The sequence below is a fragment of the Anoplolepis gracilipes genome, unplaced genomic scaffold, assembly GCF_047496725.1.
Source record: "Anoplolepis gracilipes unplaced genomic scaffold, ASM4749672v1 Contig20, whole genome shotgun sequence".
Lineage (NCBI taxonomy): Eukaryota > Metazoa > Arthropoda > Insecta > Hymenoptera > Formicidae > Anoplolepis > Anoplolepis gracilipes.
In genome coordinates, this window is record NW_027328668.1 from 164,500 (window position 1) to 188,094 (window position 23,595).

The 23,595-nt window shown below is 39.2% G+C and overlaps 2 protein-coding genes and 1 pseudogene across 2 annotated transcripts; 1 reads left to right on the forward strand and 2 right to left on the reverse strand.

Moving 5' to 3' along the window:
• Positions 1–1,245: 1,245 nt before the first annotated feature.
• Positions 1,246–4,082, forward strand: LOC140675644 (uncharacterized; annotated as a pseudogene).
• An 8,526-nt stretch (positions 4,083–12,608) lies between these two features.
• LOC140675675 (uncharacterized) lies at positions 12,609–13,671 on the reverse strand. Its single transcript, XM_072910292.1, has 2 exons — positions 13,101–13,671; positions 12,609–12,865 (listed from the first exon to the last, which is right to left on the reverse strand). The coding sequence occupies exons 1-2, from the start codon at positions 13,669–13,671 to the stop codon at positions 12,609–12,611; spliced, it is 828 nt and encodes a 275-aa protein (XP_072766393.1).
• Positions 13,672–13,677: 6 nt separating this feature from the next.
• LOC140675676 (uncharacterized) lies at positions 13,678–14,601 on the reverse strand. Its single transcript, XM_072910293.1, has one exon. The coding sequence runs from the start codon at positions 14,599–14,601 to the stop codon at positions 13,678–13,680; it is 924 nt and encodes a 307-aa protein (XP_072766394.1).
• Between the last annotated feature and the right edge of the window lie 8,994 nt (positions 14,602–23,595).

Here is a 23,595-nt window from a genome sequence, read left to right on the forward strand (position 1 = left end):
TTTTAAAATTGTTTCATTTGGCAATTTGTAGATATTAGCGAGTTCGCCTCTATACTGCGCGATTGATTTATTCAGTGCAAAAATAGCTTTTAATCTATCCAAAAGATCAACGACTCGAGTATATATATTTCCTTCAACTACTTGATATGCGTCCCTCTAATTTGTTAATGATGAATTGAACCAGCTCTGGTTCTTGAACTGAAGATATCAAATCGCATGCGCGGTCGCAGGCACAAGCGAACTGAAATATTGATATTTTATAACCATCATACTCGGAGATATTGGCAATAACATCTTTTAACTTTACAGTAGGTAAGGGTGCCGGAACGTCCTTTAAAACTGGCAATCCTGAGATTTCTTCAGGGTGAGAGGTGGCCTGCGACGCATTATTTACACGTTGTTCTAATTGATTTATTTGATCCGGCAGATTTCGTAATTGAGAGAGCTCATTTTGAATTTGTGAAAGCAGCTGTATAAGAGATTCTGCATCTATAGCTTCGTTACTATTACCGGCGCGTTCGCGTGATTGTTTTTCCATTTCGTTACGTTCGCGTTGCATAGCTTGTTGCTGTTCGCGTAATTGTTTTTTTATTTCGTTATGTTCGCGTTACATAGTTTGTTACTGTTCGCGTAATTGCTTCTCGCGTTCGTCAAGATGTTTTTGTCTAAATTCGAGTTCCTCAGTAGTACCGTATGAACGAGTCGAATATGCCATTTCAAATTTTAATTAATTGCCTAAATGCTTCATAAGGATTTTAATCATTAAATCGTACATAATACAGAGTTATGGGAATTCATTAAATGAAAACAATTAAAGTGCAATATTAATATGCAGTACATATATATGTACATACAGGGTGTCCAAAAATTCGCGCAACACCCTTTAAGGGAAGGTAGAAAGTGTTATTCTGAACAGAAAAGTCCCTTACCATTTTGCGATTTTCAATATTTAAGAAAATATTAATTGTAAAAGATCAGCGAATGAAGTGCCGCGAGAAGTTCGCGGCGCGAAGACGCTTTTCACTGTCACTTGATACTAGCCCCGCGACGAAGCAGTGGGAGAAGCGCTTTGCGAGCGTGCATTATGTGTATAATTTTTTTGGTTGTCATAGCGAAGCGCGCTCGCAAAGCGCTCCTCCCACTGCTTCGTCGCGGGCCTAGTATCAAGTAACAATGGGAAGCGTCTTCGCGCCGCGAGCTTCTCGCGGCACTTCATTAGCTGATCTTTTACAATTAATATTTTCTTAAATATTGAGAAAATCGTGAAATGATACAGGACTTCTCTGTTCAGAATAATACTCTCTATCTTCCCTTAAAGGATATTGCGCGAATTTTCGGACATTCTGTATACTAAAAATCATTAAACAATATAATTATTAAAGGGTAGATCACTATAACAATCCCACCGCTGCCACCAAAATTCATATGTTTACGTCTGATGATAACTTTAGAACAGAAATCTGTAAAATTTTCTATAAATCTGAGATTGTGTAGTGTAAGATCTGAAAAAGCTTATTTTAGAAATTCTTAGCACTTCACTAATAGAGATTATTTATATATTTAATACTTATATTTATGTTTATGTTTAATTATTATATTTAAATTTATATAATAAAAATAGTTGTATTATGTTCTATAATAAAAAGCAATGAAAATTTCTCCTTTAAGAATCTTGCTTTGATGTTGTCGTAACCCGATACACTTACCTGGAAAGGAAAAGTAAATACATAAAATTGAGAAATAAGAAACTAAAATTAAGCAAGCAAAGCAAAGCATTAAAAGAATTAAATAAGAAAATTAAATAAGATTTAAATAGAAAAATTAAGAAAGAAAAATAAGACGTGACCAACAAGAAAGCAAGTCACGGTCAAGCTGAATAAGCATTACGACACCCGAGCACGGAGCACGTCCCGCGCTCCGACCCGAAAAACCTCATCCTTCCACTCTCGAAATTAAAGCGATATATAAACCGATCGCAAGACCCATCGCGGTCGCTCGTAAGAAAGTCGCTAGTAAGAGAGCCGCGCGTAATTAAGTTATCGACCTATTTACACAGTTCGTCTATACGACCGAATACGCGAGTTGACAGTAGTGTGAGAATAGTGTAACAGTACGACCGAAATATATTCTTTTACTAAACAAGTACGGAGTGCGTTTATTTGTTGCCTGAGTTTCAACTCTTTGGGCGAATATCCCAGAAGACCTTATCCTCACGGCACGGGCACAACATTAATTGGTGGCAGCGGTGGGATACGCCAGCACAAGTAACGCAAGGGAAATAAAGGACGTCGGGACCAAACACACCCACTACAACGGAGAAGACAACCAGGAAACCCGAACACCCGGTACGCTGAGACAACAGCCGGACTGCAACCTGAGAAAGCACCGATCTACCTCAAACAGCGAGAGCGAGCGATCAAATAAAATGCGGTTCATCATACTAATGTAAGTCGAACGAAAAATTTACTATTGTAACGCGTGAATGTCGGAAGGACGAAACAAACGACCAAATAATAGAGCGAACGCATCGTAGCTACACAGCGGATCGGCAGAAAAAGCCAATAGTTTAATATAAGCCCGCAAAGAGTAGCAAAAACCGCACTTAGAGACTTAGTAATAGAGTGCGCAGACATTTAGAGGCATATTACTCAAGCGAAAGTTCTTCCGAAAGCGAACCCGGAGCGAACGTATTAGCAGAACGCGAACTCCCGGTCAACGAAATAGATCGTAGCATAATCGCGAATCAAGACGGTCAGTTATCCGACGCCGAGTCAGCGATAAGCACACCAAGCCGTGTGACACACCGACGCGAATTTTCATTAACGTCCTACGACTCAAGTATTTTTAATCCGGAATTAAAATACCGCGAGAGAAGAAACATGATCCGAACACTTCCGGTAGCTCAACCGAACGTCATTGCCGACGAGGTCAATAGAGAAATCGAACACTTACACGAGATAAGCGAGGAATCGGCAGAACCACGTACACAGAGACACGTCGAACCGAGACTCGGAACAAGCGATATAAACGATAATAGTAGAGAGATGATACAAATGCTGATGCAGGAAATTCAGGACTTACACCTTGAAATCGATTATATTCGCGAAAGACAGGAAACGCGAAATAACAGAAGCCTAACGCCAACAAATCACAGACGCGAAATTGAAGAAGACTACTCGCCCGACGATGTACGATACCATTGAGGACGCGAAAGTTTACCCTTGAAAGAGACACGAAGCCTAATACCAGAATTCGACGGATCGCCAAATAAACTACAAGAATTTTTAAGCGAGACAACGTACGCGGTTGAAAATATTGATCTATTAGACGAAGTCACTCTATTAGGTGCCGTACTATGTACCAAATTAAAAGGCAGAGCGATGCTAGATTTTCAGACGCGAAAGATCCGAAATTTTGTACAATTAAAGCAAGAACTGGAAGCGTGCTATGCTAGTAGAAAGAACACGACACATTTGCAAATAGAGTTCAATACGCTAAAACAGAAAACCGCCGAAAGCGCGAGAGCATACGGACTTCGAACAGACAAACTAGCAATAGAATTGTACGAGTCGATGCTAGACGGACAAAATTATGCGACGGAGCACAAGCGGATAATTTTTAAAATAATACAGCAGCAAGCCTTAGAGAATTTTCAAATCGGATTATACGACGACATTAAAACCGTAGTACGTTCTCGAGGATACATGACACTGCAAGAAGCGATATCAGCCGCGAGCACGGAAGAGAAGGTCAAGGGATCGGCATGTGCCGGCGCACGACCAAAGAACGCTACAACGCCCGCGCATAATCATGATAATAAAAGAACTGCACAATGCCAGAAATGCAAACAACTGCAGAAATGCGGAAAAATGGGGCATTACGGACGAGAATGCCGGACGAATCGATACGCGACGCGATTTTCATTATCAAAACCGGAGCGACCCTCGCGCGTGAATACCGTGAATAAATATTGCAACCATTGCAAAAGGACCGGACATAGGCAAGAAGAATGTTGGATATTACACGGACGACCGTATAAGGACCAGCCTAATCGTACAAAACGAAATCAGCCGGGAAATTAAAAATCGGTACGACGATGAAAGAAGAAAAAAGAGATCTGATTCCGCTCGAAATAGCGACGAGGAGGAGAAAGAAGATAAGAAGCAACGTCGACCTGCCGCCGAGTATCACGTATCACACGTAAGACGAATGCCTCACTCACACACAGGCCTAGACTTAGTTGCATTACCCATGCGAGAGGAAAAAGGAGGAAAAATTAATTTATTATGCGATACGGGAGCAGCCATTTCTCTTATCAAAGTGAGAAATCTAAAAGGAGAAACGATGATAACCGAAGATAAAATAACCCTCACGGGCGTGACGGGACACCAGGTATATACCATTGGACGAATAAATGCGACGATAAAGTTGGAAGATGAAAAAATAAAACATAGATTTTATGTCATAAAAGACAATTTTCCGATTAAGTATGAAGGAATAATAGGAATAGATTTTCTCAAAAAATAAGAAGCGATATGCAATTACTCAACGAAACAGCTAAAAATCGGACGAAATATACTGAGACTATACCCTTATCAAAAGATCACATTACAGCCTCGGAGCGAGACGATAGTACAAGTGGCAACGACAATCGACATGATGGGAGTAACCCAAGCAGAGGAAATAATACCAGGCGTATTTATAGGGAACTGCCTAGTCAAACCCGAAAAATTCTTATGCCCTGCGAGCGTAATGAATACAAACATAAACGAAGTCGAAATTACAATGCCACAGATAACAATTGAGAAAATTGAAGCCGAAGACGCAACGGAGATAAATCTCGCACATTCGACAACGGAGGAGAAAAGCCTACGACGGACCGAGAAAATATTAGAAGAGCTCCGCAGTGGACGCCTAAATAAGGAAGAGGAAAAAGCGATAAGAGATATCTGCGAGGAATACAGTGACGTGTTCCACACCGACGGAGAGCCACTCACATGTACAAACGCGGTGACATATCAAATTGCAACACGAGCAGATAGCGCACCGGTTAACGTACGACCATATCGACTGCCAGAAAAACAAAAGACGGAAGTCAATCGACAAATGCAGGAGATGCTGAATAATGGAATAATTAGGGCAAGCGTGAGTCAATGGAACGCACCTTTACTAGTCGTTCCGAAGAAGTTAGATGCATCCGGAAAACAAAAATTTAAAGTGGTGGTAGACTTTCGAAAATTAAACGACTTAACAATAGGCGACTCATTCCCTCTACCGAATATTATGGATATATTGGATCAATTAGGGAACGCAAAATATTTTACTACCCTCGACCTGGTATCAGGATATCACCAGATCGAGATGGAAGAAAGTGACAAAAGTAAAACAGCGTTTTCCACGCCGTATGAACACTACGAATTTAACAGAATGCCGTTTGGATTAAAAAACGCACCCGCCACATTCCAGCGATTAATGAACGCCGTGTTAAGCGGATTGCAAGGAATAAAATGTCTAGTTTATTTAGACGATATTGTAATTTTTGGAGCTAGTTTAAGGGAACACAATAACAGATTAATCGAGGTACTAAAAAAATTACAGGAAAACTAAAATTACAGCCCGACAAATGTGAATTTCTAAGAAAGGAAGTGACATATCTCGGACACATAATTACGGAGAACGGAATATCACCCGACCCAACCAAATTAAAAGCTGTAAAAAATTTTCCGACGCCAAAAAAGGTCAAGGATGTACAAGCATTTATAGGATTAGCTGGATATTATCGGAAATTTATTGAAAATTTTTCCAAGATAGCGAGACCACTCACAAGATTAACCAAAAAAGAAAACAAGTTCGAGTGGACGCAAGCGCAACAGAACGCCTTTGAATTACTAAAAGAAAAACTAACGACAGCACCGGTACTGAAGTACTCAGATTTTACAAAAGAATTTATAGTGACGACAGATGCATCCAACTATGCAATCGGAGCCATATTATCGCAAGGACAGATAGGACAAGACCGACCCGTAGCGTACGCGAGTCGAGTACTAACAAAGGCAGAACAGAATTACAGTACGACAGAGAAAGAGTTACTCCCTATAGTATGGGCCATTAAACATTTTCGACCGTACTTATATGGAACCAAATTCACGATCGTGATGGACCACAAATCGTTAGTGTGGTTATTTAATGTCACTGATCCCGGATCTCGATTGACCCGATGGAGACTTAAATTAGAAGAATACAATTATGTAATAATACATAAAGCCGGAACAGCGAACAGAAACGATGAGTCGACACGTAGCGGATATCAATGCAATTCAAGAGGAAGAGGCACGCGACGCGAGAACAATGCAAGAATATACGGAAGAGGAGAAACAAAAGATATACGAATACCACGACGCACCCCTAGGAGGAGATCAAGGAGTCGAACGAACAATAAATCGAATTCGACTAATGCATAATTGGAAAGGAATAACAAAAGACGTCGAAAATTATATAGCGAAATGCGAACTATGCCAACGAAATAAACTATCAAGAAAAAAATAAGGCACCGTTAATAATCACGGACACTGCCGATAAGCCATTCGGAAAATGTGCACTAGATATAGTCGGACCACTAACAACTACAAATACTGGAAACAAGTATATCTTAATCTTCCAAGATAATTTAACAAAATTTAGTAACGCGATACCAATAGCGAACCAAGAAGCCGCCACAATCGCAAAAGAATTTACAACGAAAATAATATTCGAGTACGGTATTCCAGAAAAAATACTAACCGACCAAGGAACAAATTTCCTAAGCGAGATGTTTAAAAACACTTACAAATTGTTAAAAATCGAAAAGATACAAACAACAGCGTATCATCCGGAGAGCAACGGAGCGCTGGAAAGATCACATCGTACACTAGCCGAGTATTTACAACACTATATCAACGCAGATCAAACCAACTGGGACGAATGGATCCCATACGCAATGTTCACGTATAATACTACTCCGCACAGCGACAGGATTCACATTGTTCGAACTAATTTACGGACACAGAGCAACCCTACCGACAACTCTATCGTAACCGCCAAAATCTACATACACGTACGAAGACTACGCAAACGAACTGTGAGAAAAGTTACGCGCAACGCAACAAGTCGCAAAGGAGCACCTACGCAACGAAAAAATAAAAGCGAAGGAAAATTACGATAAGAAGACACGCGAAACTACATTCAAAGTAGGAAAGAAAGTCCTGCTACACGACAAAACGGTTCGTAGAGGGCGATCAAAGAAGTTAGATTCCCTATGGCTTGGACCCTATCTAATTACCGAAAAGAATTCGGACTAAACTATACGATAAAAATGGAAAGAAGGACGATACGCGTACACGTAAACCGATTAAAAGCGTTCATCGAAAATTAGAATAGTAGGCGGCGCCGCGCGTAGAGGAAAGCGATAAAGAAGCGAAGTAAATGTAAATAAAATACAGCTTACCTTAAAAGGGAGCGCCACGGCCGCGAACGAAACGATATAGACCCGTAATACCGGAAGGCACCCTGATCCCAAATGTGGCGACCGCGCCCTGACAGCCAAAACCGGTGAGGTGGCACCGAGGTAAACGGCGTGTCCGGGATAGGCTCAAACACCACCTCAGAAACCCGAGGCACCACTCGCGGAACAAAACTGCGAGAAAAATGGTCTTCCGCGGGCTCTTCGCGAGAAACCAATTCACCGTTATCACGCACAATCTGTTGATCACTCGAAAACTGAATGTCACCTGCGTTGGGAGCCATGAAACTTGCTCGACAATAAACAATCCAACACAAAGCGAAAGGAACCATACAGGATCGCGACTGAAGACTAACTAAGAGCAAAGAAAGAACAGCGAAAGCAGCTACATGTGTAAAAGCGCAACGCGAATAAAGAATGCACGAAACATTCTAAAAAAGCGCAGTGATATAATATGATACTATTTATATTACAGGAGTCTAATTACTTGGAGCACAGTCAGAACAGAAAAAGCTGACACCGACGAAGATAGAAAAATTCTCACAGGAACCAGGCATATTTTGAGAAGATAGGAAAAATCAATCAAGTAAAGTCCACATGGAAAATGGTAATCAAAACGGACATCTCCGCAATAGATCACCGACAAGAGCAGTTAGTAGGATACATGGCGCAAACGAGAGCGTTATGCTATGATAAACCTCTGGAAGAAAAAATGAAAAGAACTTGTAGCCTCTTACTGCAACTGACAGAACAAGAGTACGAAAAATCAGTAACTCTATTAACACGTCCAAGAACGACCTATCAGTTAGCAAAGAAAACAAGGAGAGGACTCGTAGATGGACTAGGAACCATAGCCAAAACGCTATTCGGCACGATGGATGCCGACGACGAAAAAATAATCAACGAACAATTGAAAATGCTAGAAGGAAATCAACAAACACTACAGCATGCGTTGAAGAATCAAATTAAAGTGTTAAACGCAACCATTGCACACGTAGAAGAATCAGAAAAAATAATACAAGAAAATGAAGACAAGTTTTTAAATGTGACAGAGAAAATGCGACAAAGCTGGATACAGATGAAAACAGGATTCGGACACAGAGAAGAGATGGACGAACATTTCATCGTATTAAACGCGATCATCAGAAGATTAATAACGGATATTACCGATATCGCATTTAAATAGCGCGAAAAGCGGAATAATAAACATAAGAGTACTACCGATCGAAACCATAATAAATAATCTTAAAGAAATCGCGGCACAAATACCGCAAGGAACGCACTTTCCGTTCAACATTGCACCAGAAAATTGGGGAGAGATCGAGAAATTTATAAAAATAAGCGCATACTACGATAGTATAGGAATAATTACGATAGTAAGATTTCCATTAATAATGTACCCTACATACAAGATAATAAAAACAATCCCTCTACCCGTCCATAAACAAGACGACATATTTATATGTATAGAAGTAAGCCAACCGATAATAGCGATAGACACCGATAGTCGAACGTATTTTACAACCACGGAAAGCGAATTAGCAAAATGTATGCGAAACGACAACTAACATGTATGCGAAAGAAGTCATCCGACACATCACATAGACAGCCAAGCGTTATGCGAGGTACAGACATACGTACGAACAGACACACATACAAACAGCTGCAACACACGACACATACACGCTAATTCAACGATATGGATAACGCTGAGTGACTCGTGGATATACTCCGCTAGGAAAAGACAACCAATAGAAGTAACATGTAGTAACGGAGAAACAAAGAAAACCGAAATCAAAAGGTCAGGGCGAATAACAATAAAAGAAAAATATAAATTAGTAACGCCCGACATAATAATAAAAGCGAGCAAACCCGCCATAACAACATATAAATACAAAGATACCCTACAAGATAGACTACAACCTAACAAGCATATTGAAAAAACAGACGAACGAACCAAAAGACAAAGTAGAAAGCATAAAATTACGAAAGATAATACGGAACCCATCCGAATTAATTAAACTGAGTAACACACTGACCGAGACAGACAGACAGATAAATAAAGACAGTCTACTGATACGAGAACATGTAATATATCCCGCGATATCAGGCATCACAGGAACAATAATTATACTCAGCATTGTAGTGTTAACTCACCTAGTAAGAAGAAGGAAGCAAACGAAAAAAGAACAACAAGATAAGCACAATTCAAATAAGCACACCACGAGTACAAAGAGAAAAAATTTATAACAGACCTTACCAATCCGACACAACACTAGATGACGAAAACAACACAGCCATGTTATATTAATAAGACAAAATGTAAAAACATAGACTAAGAAGCGAAAATAAAGTAAAGAAAATTTACCGCTAGTAAATTTTCTTTTCTCAAAGGGGGAAGGATGTCGTAACCCGATACACTTACCTGGAAAGAAAAAGTACATAAAATTAAAAAATAAGAAACTAAAATTAAGCAAGCAAAGCAAAGCATTAAAAGAATTAAATAAGAAAATTAAATAAGAATTAAATAGAAAGATTAAGAAAGAAAAATAAGACGTGACCAACAAGAAAGCAAGTCACGGTCAAGCTGAATAAGCATTACGACACCCGAGCACGGAGCACGTCCCGCGCTCCGACCCGGAAAACCTCATCCTTCCATCCTCGAAATTAAAGCGATATATAAACCGATCGCGAGACCCATCGCGGTCGCTCGTAAGAAAGTCGCTCGTAAGAAAGTCGTTAGTAAGAGAGCCGCGCATAATTAAGTTATCGACCTATCTACACGGTTCGTCTATACGACGACCGAATACGCGAGTTAACAGTAGTGTGAGAATAGTGTAACAGTACGACCGAAATATATTCTTTTACTAAACAAGTACGGAGTGCGTTTATTTGTTGCCTGAGTTCCAACTCTTTGGGCAAATATCCCAGAAGACCCTATCCTCACGGCACGGGCACAACAATGCGTAACATATATATATATGTGTGTGCGATTCTGGCGCAGTGAATTGAGCGTCTGCTCGCTATACCTAAGATCTCGGGTTCAAATCCGAACAGAACCATCGAATTTTTATTCGATGTTATTTAATCGCCACCTCTCGGAAGGCAATAGCAAAACCACCGAGAGAGTATCTTGTCACAAAAACTTCCTCTATCTAGGCCTAAGTTAAATGTAACTATAAATTTAAATTGGATAGAGAAAAATTATTTAAAATAAATAATGGAAACTATTGTGAATCCAATCGGTTGTGACTGTGGATTTTCACATAAAGTGTGGACCAAACGCAATCACACCTCTTTCTCTTAATAGTAATTAAAGGAGACGAACTAATGTTAATTGAACAGGAGGACTAAGAGTCCACACATAAAGTGTAGATCAGACACGAATCATTCCTATTATCTAAGAGAAGGAATTTGAGGAAGAATTACTATGGATCCAATCGATTATGATTGTAAATCCATACACAAAGTATAGACCGACATAAATCACAGGTGTCGTCTCACAATAGCAGTAACAGGGAATGGTTTTTAAAAATTTTAAAAGGATATATATAATTAATTAATTAATTAATTAATTAAATATATGAATATGATTTATTATGAAAATAATTCATTAATCATATTTAAAAATGTTTAAATTACTATTTCTATTTAATTAATTATTATTTAATATTTAATTCTAATGTTAATAAAATAAAAATCGACTTACTACTTACTGGATTGATTATTCACTCTTTAAAATCGGGGATAATCTTCTCTCAAAATTTGTTAAAAATCTTCGGTTAGATTAAATCATCACTTTCACAGCTTAAACTATGATGTTAAATATGATTCAAATAATCAATGATCTATTAGTCGTCAATTTTGGCTAAGGTCTTGTCAGGGTAACGATTTGCAGTCGACTGACTTGGTTCTCAAGGGGTTCTCTCTAGGTTCCTGTCTTGGAGGGGGTTTGGTATTTTTCCTATCTGCTCATTTTCAATCGTTATCGAGTAAAGGTGATCTGTCAGGCGAATACTTTTGGTATCCGATACAACTGATTTCCGTTCGTTGTCTTCTAATTACATCTGACGAGTTTCGTTCCGTTTGGTATTTTAAAATTGATATTCAATCATCGAATTCTATCCATTATATCATTTTTAATCTTTTAGTTTGTGTACAGTAAATTTTACTTTTAATTTACTGAACTATTTCTATCACTAATACATGCTATCTGTACGCTCGCTTTAGACCCACTGGTCCTTTCTTGTCTCGTGCTACAGTCTCCGCCGTGTCTCTCTGTGTAGTTATAGAGGCGCGGTAGAGTCGCTGCAGATAAAATGTAGTCGCGCACAATTTAAATTTAAAAAGGGGTCACAAATATGCGTGTGAATAATGTAATTACTAAACATACTGCCCGCCTTGGAAGGTCTGTCTTCCAATAATATTCTAGTAGTAAAAATGAATACAATATAAGAAGTAAACATAAAATAGTGTTATCTTAATTGAATGCACGTACGCTATAATGAAATGACAAGTTATATAATAAAGAACGCATAAAGTCCAAAAATAAATACGCAAAAATTAAAGTTTATATGTCGATAGGTAATACACATATCTTATTGACTGCTCGTTTCGTAATGCCGCTTGACGTTCTAACGCTTATAACTTGTACATGATTGTCGTCACCTGGAAAGACTTCAACAATCCTTGCTAAACGCCATTTTAAAGGCGGTAAATCCTTATCCTTTAATAACACCAAGGCATTAACCTTAATAGTCTCGAGGTTAGACCCTTACCATTTGTATCTGTTTTGCAATTGAGTAAGATATTCACTGGACCAACGTTTCCAAAAATGTTGACGCATTTGTGACAATAATTGAAATCTAGTTAATCTATTAGTTAGTACGTCAAATAAATCAGGTTCTAGGAATGAATTAAGAGGTTCGCCGATAATAAAATGTTCTGGTATCAATATTTCACAGTCTTGAGGATTATCTGAGAGACACAACGGCCTAGAGTTCAAAATCACTTCGATTTGCGTAAAAATAGTGTAAAGTTCCTCAAACGTTAGAGACACATTATTTGCAATTTTCGTCAAATAAGTCTTTGCTGCTTTGACAGCGGTTTCTCATAGTCCTCCCATGTGAGGCGAGTATGGCGGAATGAAAGTCCATTGAACAGCTTGATCTGCAAGGAATTTTTCAATTTTTTTATTCTCTGCCTTTATCATATTAATTAACGCTTTTAGCTCATTGTTAACTCCAACAAAGTTTAATCCGTTATCCGAGACTAATTTAGCGCATCTTCCGCGTCTCGCAATAAATCGCTTTAAGGCATTTAGAAATGCAGTAGTCGATAGATCGTTAACTACTTCTAGATGTGTAGCTTTTGTGGAGAAACACACAAAAATGCATAAGTATGCTTTCCCGCTTTTGTTTCGCGATATCTTAATATTAAAAGGACCTGCGTAGTCCACTCCAGAATGCAAAAATGCTCGAGAATGTCTTACTCTATCTTTAGGCAAATCTCTCATCATTTGATCTATGTTAGTAGGACGTGCACGAAAGCATGCGATACATTTTCTAAAAACTCGTCTAACCGCTTGTCGCCCTAACCTAACCTGAAAGAATCCAATAAGACTGTCTTATGTTAGCAAGAATACCCTGCGGCCTGACATGCAATTGTCTCAAATGACTATCGCGAATAACTAGTTCTGTAAAAGGATGCTTTGCTGGCAATATTATCGGATGACGTCGGGAGTATTCAATATTAGCGTGACAAAGTCTGCCGTCTACTCGTAAGATTCCCTTTTGATCGAGAAATGGATTCAATGTGACAAGCTTGCTTTTTTTGCTGATTCCCTTGTTCGCCCGAAGATCCATTCTCTCCAAGGCAAATTCGTCCGATTGAACCATCCGTATGAGTGTTGTTCTGGCTTTTTCCAGTTCCTCTATTGATAGAAATCCGTATCTTTTTGATTCCTTAGTTAAAGTGTTTGTTTTGAATCGTAAACAATAGGCCGTGATGCGTTTAAGCTTGGTCAGAAATGAAAATCTAGTGAACCATTTGATATCCGATCGAGTACAATGAAATACTGTTGTTTGTTTTTTGAGCTCAGGAATGCAGTTCGGTGATGATATGAATTCACACGGCCAATGTAACTTATCCATTGACAGCCTGGTCCATTTCATCATAGGTTAAGTGTCTTTAGAACCTCTGGATATTATATCGGTTGGATTATCTTGCGATTTTACATGAGCCCAACGAACTTCGGGTGCGATACGTTGAATATCGGCTACTCGATTAGCAATAAATGTTTGTAATTCTTCGGGGCTATGCTTAATCCACGCCAGCGCTATTGTCGAATTGCTCCAATAATGAATGGCATCGATGTTGATTGACAGTGCTTGTTTTACACTTTGTCCGAGTTTTGCAAGTACCAGTGCTCCACACAGTTCCAGCCGTGGTAAAGTGACTCGCTTGAGAGGGGCTACTCTTGATTTCGCGCATAGGAGTTGAGTATAAATTTTTCCAGATTCATTCATACTTCTGATATAAATGCAAACTCCGTATGCAGATTCTAAGGCGTCACAAAACCCATGCATTTCTATATGCTGTGGTTCAGCGCATATAACATGTCGTGGGATCGCAATTAGACTCATGTTCTCGATTTTTTCTTGATATTTGATCCATGTTGTATGAAGATCTAACGGTAATGATTCATCCCATCCTAGCTTCAATTTCCATAGTTGCTGTAGTACGATCTTTGCACAAATTATCGTCGGACCCATCAATACGAGTGGGTCGTAAATTTGTGTAATAGTTGATAATATTGATCGTTTAGTTGGACGATCCGTTTTTGCCATTGCTTGAGTTTTGTATTGCAGATTGTCATCCGTTGTGTTCCAACAAATTCCTAACGTTTTGATTTCCTCTTTGGTAGGTAGTGTCGGCAACTTTAAATGGTTGTTTACTATTGATGACTCATTGCTATTCCATTTATGGAGTGTGAATCCTGCTGAATGTAATATGTTAGTCAGATCTGTTTTAATTTTCTTTAAAGTACTTACACTGTTTCCTCCAGATAACAAATCATCGATGTAAAAATCATTGCGTAACATCTCACAAACTTGGTGCGTTAGCTAACCCGTATGTTAGTGTATTGAGTCGAAACTCTTGAATGTATTCGTCTTGATTCTGTCGTCATAATATTCTCTGTAAGTCACGCTGATCCTCCTGTAAGAGTATCTGTCGATACATTTTCTGTATGTCAGCAGTGATCACAGATCGATGTTAACGAAATTTTAATAGTATGTAGAATAGGTCCTGCTGTACTGTAGGACCGGCACAAATAATATCGTTGAGCGCTACTCCAGAGGACGTGGGGCTTGAGGCGTCGAAAACGACTCTAATGTTATAGCCCCAGAAAAGGCTATATATTTAATTAATGAATATATATATACATATAATTATAATGATGCAGGAATGCATCACGACCGAAGCGATAATCGCGCGAGCCGCTGACGCAGCGAGCCACGCGCGCCCGAGACCGAGCGTGAACGCGAGATCGGAAAGCGCTCTCGGAGACGCACCGGAAAGGTGTCACCGAATTGCAAAAAGTACAAGCGAGGAAATTCGACTTTGAACTTTCTCGCCTGCACTAAAACGCGAATTCAACAACATAACCATATTTGGTCATGTTGCTAAGGGATCCTCTCCGAAAAACCATGCAGTTCGAAGGGAAGAACAGCACCCGCCGCAATGAAGCGTCGTTGATCAGATTCTAAAGAGTAATAATCGTCACGGGCAGTCGTAAAAAAGGATCCTAACGAGTGATAATCGTCACGGGCAGTTATTAAATAGAACGAGATACACGAATAACTAAGAGATATACGCGCGCCGCAGATAAGTCGACGCGTATCAGACTACCTGTACGACAGAATATATACGAGAGATACCGCTTTCTCCCTTTAACCGATAATACACGCGAGTGTAAATACGTATGCTAGACACAGTGACAAAATATCATACTATAGATTCTAGTTAGAATATTGTTTATTGAGCAAGTTATATGAAGATTATAAAAGAAGTTTAATAAAAATTTTAAAGAAGAATTAGGAGAATAAATAAAAGGAGAGGAACGGTCCGCCATCTCCCCGGTCTTCCCAGAAAATCCTCGAATCCCTGTGCACTCTCCCGGAGGCACAACACTAAGCTTTGTCGTTACACTGTCCTCTTTTAATACTGCATGGTGAGAAAGATAATTCACAGCTGTATCTTCTTCACTTTTGTCATGTGACCTAAAATTTGATATTCACGCATGAAATCATTGTATTGTTCCTTTAAATTTATAGTTTTGACGAATTTGCGTTCAATAGCTTTAAGCCTTTTAATAGCAATTTCTCGTGACGATCTGAGCTGTTCAATATTGCCTTGAAACGGTAGTTGCACTTCGAATCGTCCCTCTGAATTACGCTTTTGTGTCCGAGCGAATTCTTCCTCACAAATTTTGTCATTCTTGGATGGCTCGATATATGGAGCTTCTTCTTCTACGTGCCAGAATCTTTCCAGCTGATTTTGAATTGTGTCTGTGAATGGCAACATAACACTTGAGACAATTGTCGGTCTTGTATATTTTTCGGATCCCATAGGGCCAGCAACGATCCAACCTAGATTTGTCTTCTGAGCAACGGGTTGATTTTTGCCTAATCTGATTTGACCGACACATAACAAATCCCAAAATATAGAGCTGCCAAGCAAAACATCGATCCTTCCCGGAATGTGAAAAGATGGATCTGCTAATGTTATTGTTTCAGATATCTTAAGATTACATATATTTATTTCTGAAAGTGGCAATTGTGATATTATCTCTGGTAACACTGAAAACTTGAGCTTTACCTTAAATGTATTGAATTTCGAAAGAATTACCGTTTGAGTTTCTGTAAATGCTGTCGTTTGTGTACCACGAATACCGCGAATCGACAAATAATTTTTATATTGAGACAATTACATTCGGTTACAAAGATTGCGGATATAAAATTTGTTTGCGAACCAGGATCGAGAAACGCTCGACATTCGTGAGATTCGCCGGCTGTGTCTTGTATCTTAATAATTACTGTAGCTAATAGCTCTCGATCACTAGTACGTACCGCGCAATGTGCAAGAGACGTAGGCTGCGTGCCCACTGACGATCGCGAGTCGTCCGACGAATCTCTCGGATGTCCCTCGCTTTCCGTATTTGTAATGTCAGCTTGTTTGTTACAATGCAAAAGTGTATTGTGTTTCTTAGAACATAGACGACATGTGCTGTATCCGCATGTTTCAGACTTGTGATCTCCCTTGAGACAGTTTGAGCATACCTTGGCCCTTTGAACCTCCTTAACTCTAGTCTGAGGAGTTACATTGAGGAATGCCAGGCATTGATACAATTTATGATCGCCTTCTTTGCAAACTAGGCATTTTGTCTGAACTTCTAATGCCGCAGCGGCGGCGATTGTTTTTTTGTTTGGATTATTAGCCTTGCTGTTAGCATTTGATGTTGTGGTCTTGGATGCCCTTTGATTATCTAGCTGCAAGGTCTCTAACATTATGCAACGATTAGTTATGAAATCAATGAATTGATCGTACGTAGTAACCTCTTTTGAGTAACCTGTTTTATTTTCTCGTGCACGTTTTGTTGTGCTATCGAGTTTCGCCGTCAATAGTATACTAAAATTACGCTCCATTGATCAGTAGGTTGATCCAATTTCCTTAAGACACGGACATATTTTTCTGTCGTGTCCAGTAATTAACGCAATGCTGTATGAGATTCCTTTTGAATTGCTGGAAACTCAGTCAATGCCTGTAAATGATGATGTACGAGTACACATTTATTTTCAAACCGCCCTTCGAGAAGGTTCCACGCGATCTTGTAATTGTCTGCTGACATTGTAATTGATGCTATTATCTCCGCGGCTACGCCTTTAAGAAACAAACGCAAGTAATATAATTTTTTTATATCTGATAAATTTTGATTTTCATCGATTTGTTATAGCCCCAGAAAAGGCTATATATTAAATAAATGAATATATATATATACATATTATATATATATATATATACAACATATATATATACATATAATTATAATGAAAGTAACTCGAATTGATGCAGGAATGCATCGCGATCGAAGCGATAATCGCGCGAGCCGCTGACGCAGTGAGCCACGCGCGCCCGAGACCGAGCGCGAACACGAGACCGGAAAGCGCTCTCGGAGACACACCGGAAAGGTGTCGCCGAATTGCAAAAAGTACAAGCGTGGAAATTCGACTTTGAACTTCCTCGCCTGCACTAAAACACGAATCCACGAATTCAGCAACATAACCATATTTGGTCATGTTGCTAAGAGATCCCCTCCGAAAAACCATACAGTTCGGAGGGAAGAACAGCACCCACCGCTATGAAGTGACGGGCAGTCGTTGATTAGATCCTAACGAGTAATCGTCACGGCAGTTATTAAATAGATCGAGATACACGAATAACTAAGAGATATACGCGCGCCTGAGATAAGTCGACGCGTATCAGACCACCTGTTCGACAGTGTACACTTGAGATACCGCTCTCTCACTTTAACCGACAGTAAGCGCGAGTGAAATAACATCCGCTGGGAGCAGTGACACAACAACACGCTATTGATTTTAATTAAAATATCGTTTATTGTTAGTAATATATAGGTTATAGAAGCTACTTAATGCAAATAAAAGAGATAAATTTTGATAAAGACATAAAGGAGAGTAAATAAAAGAGGGAAACAGCCCGCCGTATTCCCGCCATCCCTGCACGATCCTACAAAATCCTATGCCTTATGCCCCCTCCCGGAGGTACAACAGATTACCACCTTAAACATGTCACGAAAATTACACTGATCGTAAGAGCCATTAACGTCGGCAAGTTTATCGGAGGTAACTGTATCTAATTTACTGAATTGTTTGTATACGTCGCGTTTTGATTACCGATACTTTGCGGTGGGTCGTCTCTTTGATGCGCCGCGATAAGCGCCTTTGCTGTCGCGCTATCGCCGTGTAATATTCCGATTCAAAAGCTTCGCGTTCGCCATCGTCGATGGCATTTGAGTAGATAGGTAAAGAGAGTTCTAATTCAGGGATCTGAGAGGGGGGTACCAAATACCCCCCCTGATTGAAGGGGGTGGACCAAATGTCACTCCTAGATTCTTGGGGGGGGGGGCATACATATGGTTCCGCACGTGGAGGGAGTGTCCTCTCCGATTGACTGCGGAGGTCTGATGGTGAGAGAGAAGAATGTCAACTGTTATAGATAAAATATTAACCCCACTATTTATCCATAATGTATATTTGCAATAAATAATTACGTTCGCAACGTGGTAGAGGGAGACGGTGCTATAGGCGTTCGCAACGCGGTAGAGGGAGACGGTGCGATAGGCGTTCGCAACGCGGTAGAGGGAGACGGTGCTATAGGCGTTCTATATAGTGTAGGACAAAGAGAGTATGATGTCGTGTGAGAAGGAAGGCGCTGTATGTGTATGACAAGGGAGTGCATGATGATAGGAAAAAGGAGAGCATGATGGTAGGAAAAGGAGAAATGGGTGCGAGATAAAGAATAGAGAGAAAGGAGAAAAGCGAGAAGGAGAGCGTGTTATGGAGTGCGAGAGAAAGAATAGAAAGGAAGAAGGATAACAAAGGAGAAACAAGACGGAGGCTAAGGCGTATGCGAGAAAAAGATAATTTTTGTATGTTAATTTTTATAATATTAAATGTTATCTTATTATATATATCTTATTATCTAATATAGAGGAAGAAGGATGGGATAGATGAAGAAGGCGCAAATAAGTAATATATATATATATAAATTTTTTTATTTAAAAAGTGTGTATGTGTACATATAAAATGTGTATGTGTGTGTTTGTGTATGTGTTAAAATTATTATAATATAAAAAAGAATTAAAATTATAATAGAAAATTTAAAAAATTAAAATAGTTATATGTTTAATTACAAAAATATAAAAAAAAATTAAAATTATAGAAAATTTAAAAAATTAAAATAATGATCTAGGGTAGCAGCTCTGAAACAGAAAAAACAATTTTATTAGCATCTTAAAAAATATTTTCTTAAAAATGATAAAAATTATATATACTCACAATCTATTCGGAGTCTCTCTCATCTGACGACCTGGAGTCCTCCTGCGGAGTTTCGGGGAGCTTCGGTTCCTCTGTCTCCCACACCTCATACGGAAGCTCACCAAAGAGTTCCGCAAACAAAGACGATCCTCGTTAAACTGAGGAGTCACCTCCTTACACCTTCAGTTTTCGGGAGTGTTACCCCAAAGATCATCACGCACCCATGCGTATAACTCTCTCTCGTGGCGCCGGAACATCCTTTTAATTTGTCTATCGTAAATATTTACAAACCCCTAATTTTTATATTAGCCTGTGACTCGTACTGTAAAAAAAACATTATTATTAGTACTATTAGTAACGTTATTAGTAACGCTATTAGTACCAATATTATTAAAAAAGTAAATACTTACGTTTTTAAATGCTATATTTAGCACAACTCTCATTAATTCGTGTGCGAAGTCCCTCATCGTCCTTGCCAAATAACGCCAGTTTCGAGTAAAAATTATATCCACTAACGAACATATCTCGTGGTGCGGTATCTTTAAAACTTGCGCACTTTAGTCGGTCACAGTCTAATACAGTCTTGATGAAAGTTCTAACGGAATTAGCCAACGTCTCGGGAAAGAAAAGTAGGGGATGTATAGCAGCATCTAGGCTTAAATTACGCAGCGAGGTCGATAGACAAAAGATCCTTTGAGTCTTTATCAGTTTTTTTCAACACATGTGCGTGTGTGTGTGTATTAAATGAGTTATGTACAAGTCGCTTTCTTCTTTCTTCTAAAAAGTCTTTCCTTCTTATTCTTTTTATCAGTAGCAGCCTCACTTTTTGAAGATGCCTTATTTCCGGAACATCTTTAAATCGCATATGTTCTATATCGATATTTTCATTGATCACATCACATAAAAAATCTATATTGTCACGGATCTTGAAAAACAGTTTTAGCGATCTTATATAAGTCTTTGGTAAACCAATTTCACGATTTTGTAAAAATTGCACTATAGAATTCATGGCACTGCCGAAGGCATTGTAGTTTATGCGATGCTAAACTATTCAAAAGTTGTAGCACTGTGTGTGCGTCGTATGATGAAATCGATTCAAATATTCGGTTACAAATGTATACGACAAAGCGAGAGATAATATTTTGGCTAAATGATAACATAAACAGAACGCCGACAGTACGGATGTTTGCACTAAAGAATAACGTTTCGCATAGCGGGTAGGCATTATCATGTATATTTAATTTGATTATAAATATAATCAGGCGTTCTATAGTATGATGCGGTATATGTGTAGAACAAGGAGTGTATGATGATGATGATAAGAAAAGGAGAGCATAATGGTAAGAAAAGGAGATATGGGTGCGAGAGAAAGAATAGAGAGGAAGAAGGATAGCGGGAAGGAGAGCGCGCATGGTGAGAGAAAGAATAGAGAGCGCGCATGGTGAGAAAACAGCGCTATAGGTGTAGAACAAGGAGAGTATGATGTGTAAGGAAAGGAGAGAGCATGATGGTAAGAAAAGAAGGCAACAGTGAAAGAAATATAAATGTATAAAAATTTCAAATTTATTTAAAATTAAAAAATTTAATTACAGAATATAGAAAATAATACTTGAAGTATAGTTTTAATGTAAATATTGATTGAACCTTCATGATGATGATTCGACCACCAATTGAATATTTTAAATACATTTTGTAAAACGCAATTTCGTACATGTCTATCGCAACGCAGAGTAGCATCTAATTTATCTAAAGTAGGAACGTCATCATAGTCGTTATCCAATGTCTCGAAAATAAGACCGATTCTCGCATCGTCTTCCAGTAAATTTGCCAACCATTCTCGTTTTTCATGTCCTTTGACATACACTCGAGAAGATGCATCTTTCAACGTCACAGCCTCAGTGATTAAACGTTTAGCCATGTAGTATGGGACGTTTCCATCTTCCCATTGCAGATTGTGATGTTTTCCAACCAACCATACAACTTGAGATCTCTCAGACCTCGTGAGCAAACGGAATGGTGTAAGACTCGTAAAAATATAATGAGACAGTACAGATCCCTTAGTCAGAATCGCAATTTCTTTCACGATAAACTTTCCTCCAACGATAAATCCTTGAAGTTCCACAAACGTTGGCACAACCATAATAAAAAGATATTGGCGAAAACTACGACGACGAACGACTGATATTAATCATCGAATATCGCAATTTTTTATATTATAACATTGGAGGGGGGATAATTATTTACAGAAGATTCGAACGTTGGTTGATAAGACGAGCGTTCCTGCTCGTGCTGATTCATGTAATTTTACGTACTACGTTCGTTAGAGGATTGTATTCGCGATCATGCAAAATGAGACAATAAGCGGTAGTGTTTGCCGGCACATTTTCCTTACAATCAAATTTTATTCTTACGTCTACGGTAGCATTTTTCACCGTTTCGTTTTGTCAAGAACAATCGATGATTACAAACGGACCGTAAAGTAGAAACAGTGAGACGGTGAGGCTCGGTTCGAGGTATACTCCGTAATAGTTTTTGCAGAAACGCGCGTACGTGTCGTATAGAATCGACCATCTGTTTTTATCGAAATCCAGATTCATGTCGTCGTACGAATAACATTCCGAGTTCAGATAAAGTTTCACGTTTGTTAATTTGCAGTCGTCGAATTTACTCATATCCTCGAGCATAATATTCTTCCGACCTGTCTGCAGAGCAAAGATAACGTATCGTGGTTTCTCCAGCTGAGTCGCGGTCTTAATGGCCCACGAATGCTTGGTTGTACGTTGCAACAGCGGAAACTCGTACAGATCCCACAAGCGAAAACCCATGCTGAGGTAGCGTCCGCTTTCCAGAGCGCGCAGCATAGACAGCTTCTTAATTTCACTCAACAGCACATGTGGCATTCGCCATTGTATCTTGAATATGTTGATCACAGGCTCCATCGCCGAAGCTCCAACCAGACAATTGTTGTCATTGCGCGATCGTATTAAGATCAACTCGTGACGAGCGTTAATTACTATGCGTCTGTAATCCTCGCAAAATCCCAATAACATGTAGAGCGGTACGCAAAAATTAAAGTGTCCATTCACAGTAGTTGGATCATTCCAACCAGCATTTCTCATAATCACGTTTCTATCGGATGATATTGTTACATAGTTTTTGAGCATACTTGTTATTCCCACGTTTCTGTTGCGATCAATCTCCACACCATTGAGTTCGTATCGAATCTCATCAAACATGAATGCTACACAATTATTTTGCAGTACCACATTAGATCCGTCAGTTGGATTGTTTATCTTCAATTCTCCCTCGATGTATAAGAAACTCTCGTACGGCAATGTATACAGATCCTGTTGTTGTATGGGTATTCTTATCTCGTCACTGTGTCCGAACGTTGTGTTGGCGAATGGGTTGTATGCGTGAGTCTCAATCTTGACGATGCGATCGTCAAAGATCGGTTCGTCCGCGATGTTGAAAATGTCAGTCATCGTTCAAATGTTTCGCACCGCGAATCCCAAAGATTGTAAAAACGCAACGTTTGATGCGTTCAATTTCTTTTTTTAGAGCAGAATGATTGCGTACTAGCAAATCTCGTTGTTGTTGTCGCTGGCGTCGTAAAGATTGTGTTGTCTTTCACGTCTTTCGATCCGTTCAACACGAGCATCACACGTTAATTTTGCCGCTGTCGTACATGCACTCTAATGGTGATCTCTTCTCCTCGAAAATCGAGTAATTGTCCTTCCTGATCGACAATGCGTAACGTTAAATCAGTAATGCTCCGTACGATGATCGGTAGGTAAATGATGTGCGCCGGTGTTTCCGATATCTTATATCCTGGTGGTACCCTCGGTGAAAATTCGTGTATCATATGAACGAGTTTACCGTTGTTGTACGCACCCGCGATGACATTACATTCGACGCGGATAATGTTCACGTTGATAATGTTAATCGGCATGTCCGACTCATACCATTTTCGCGGCTGCA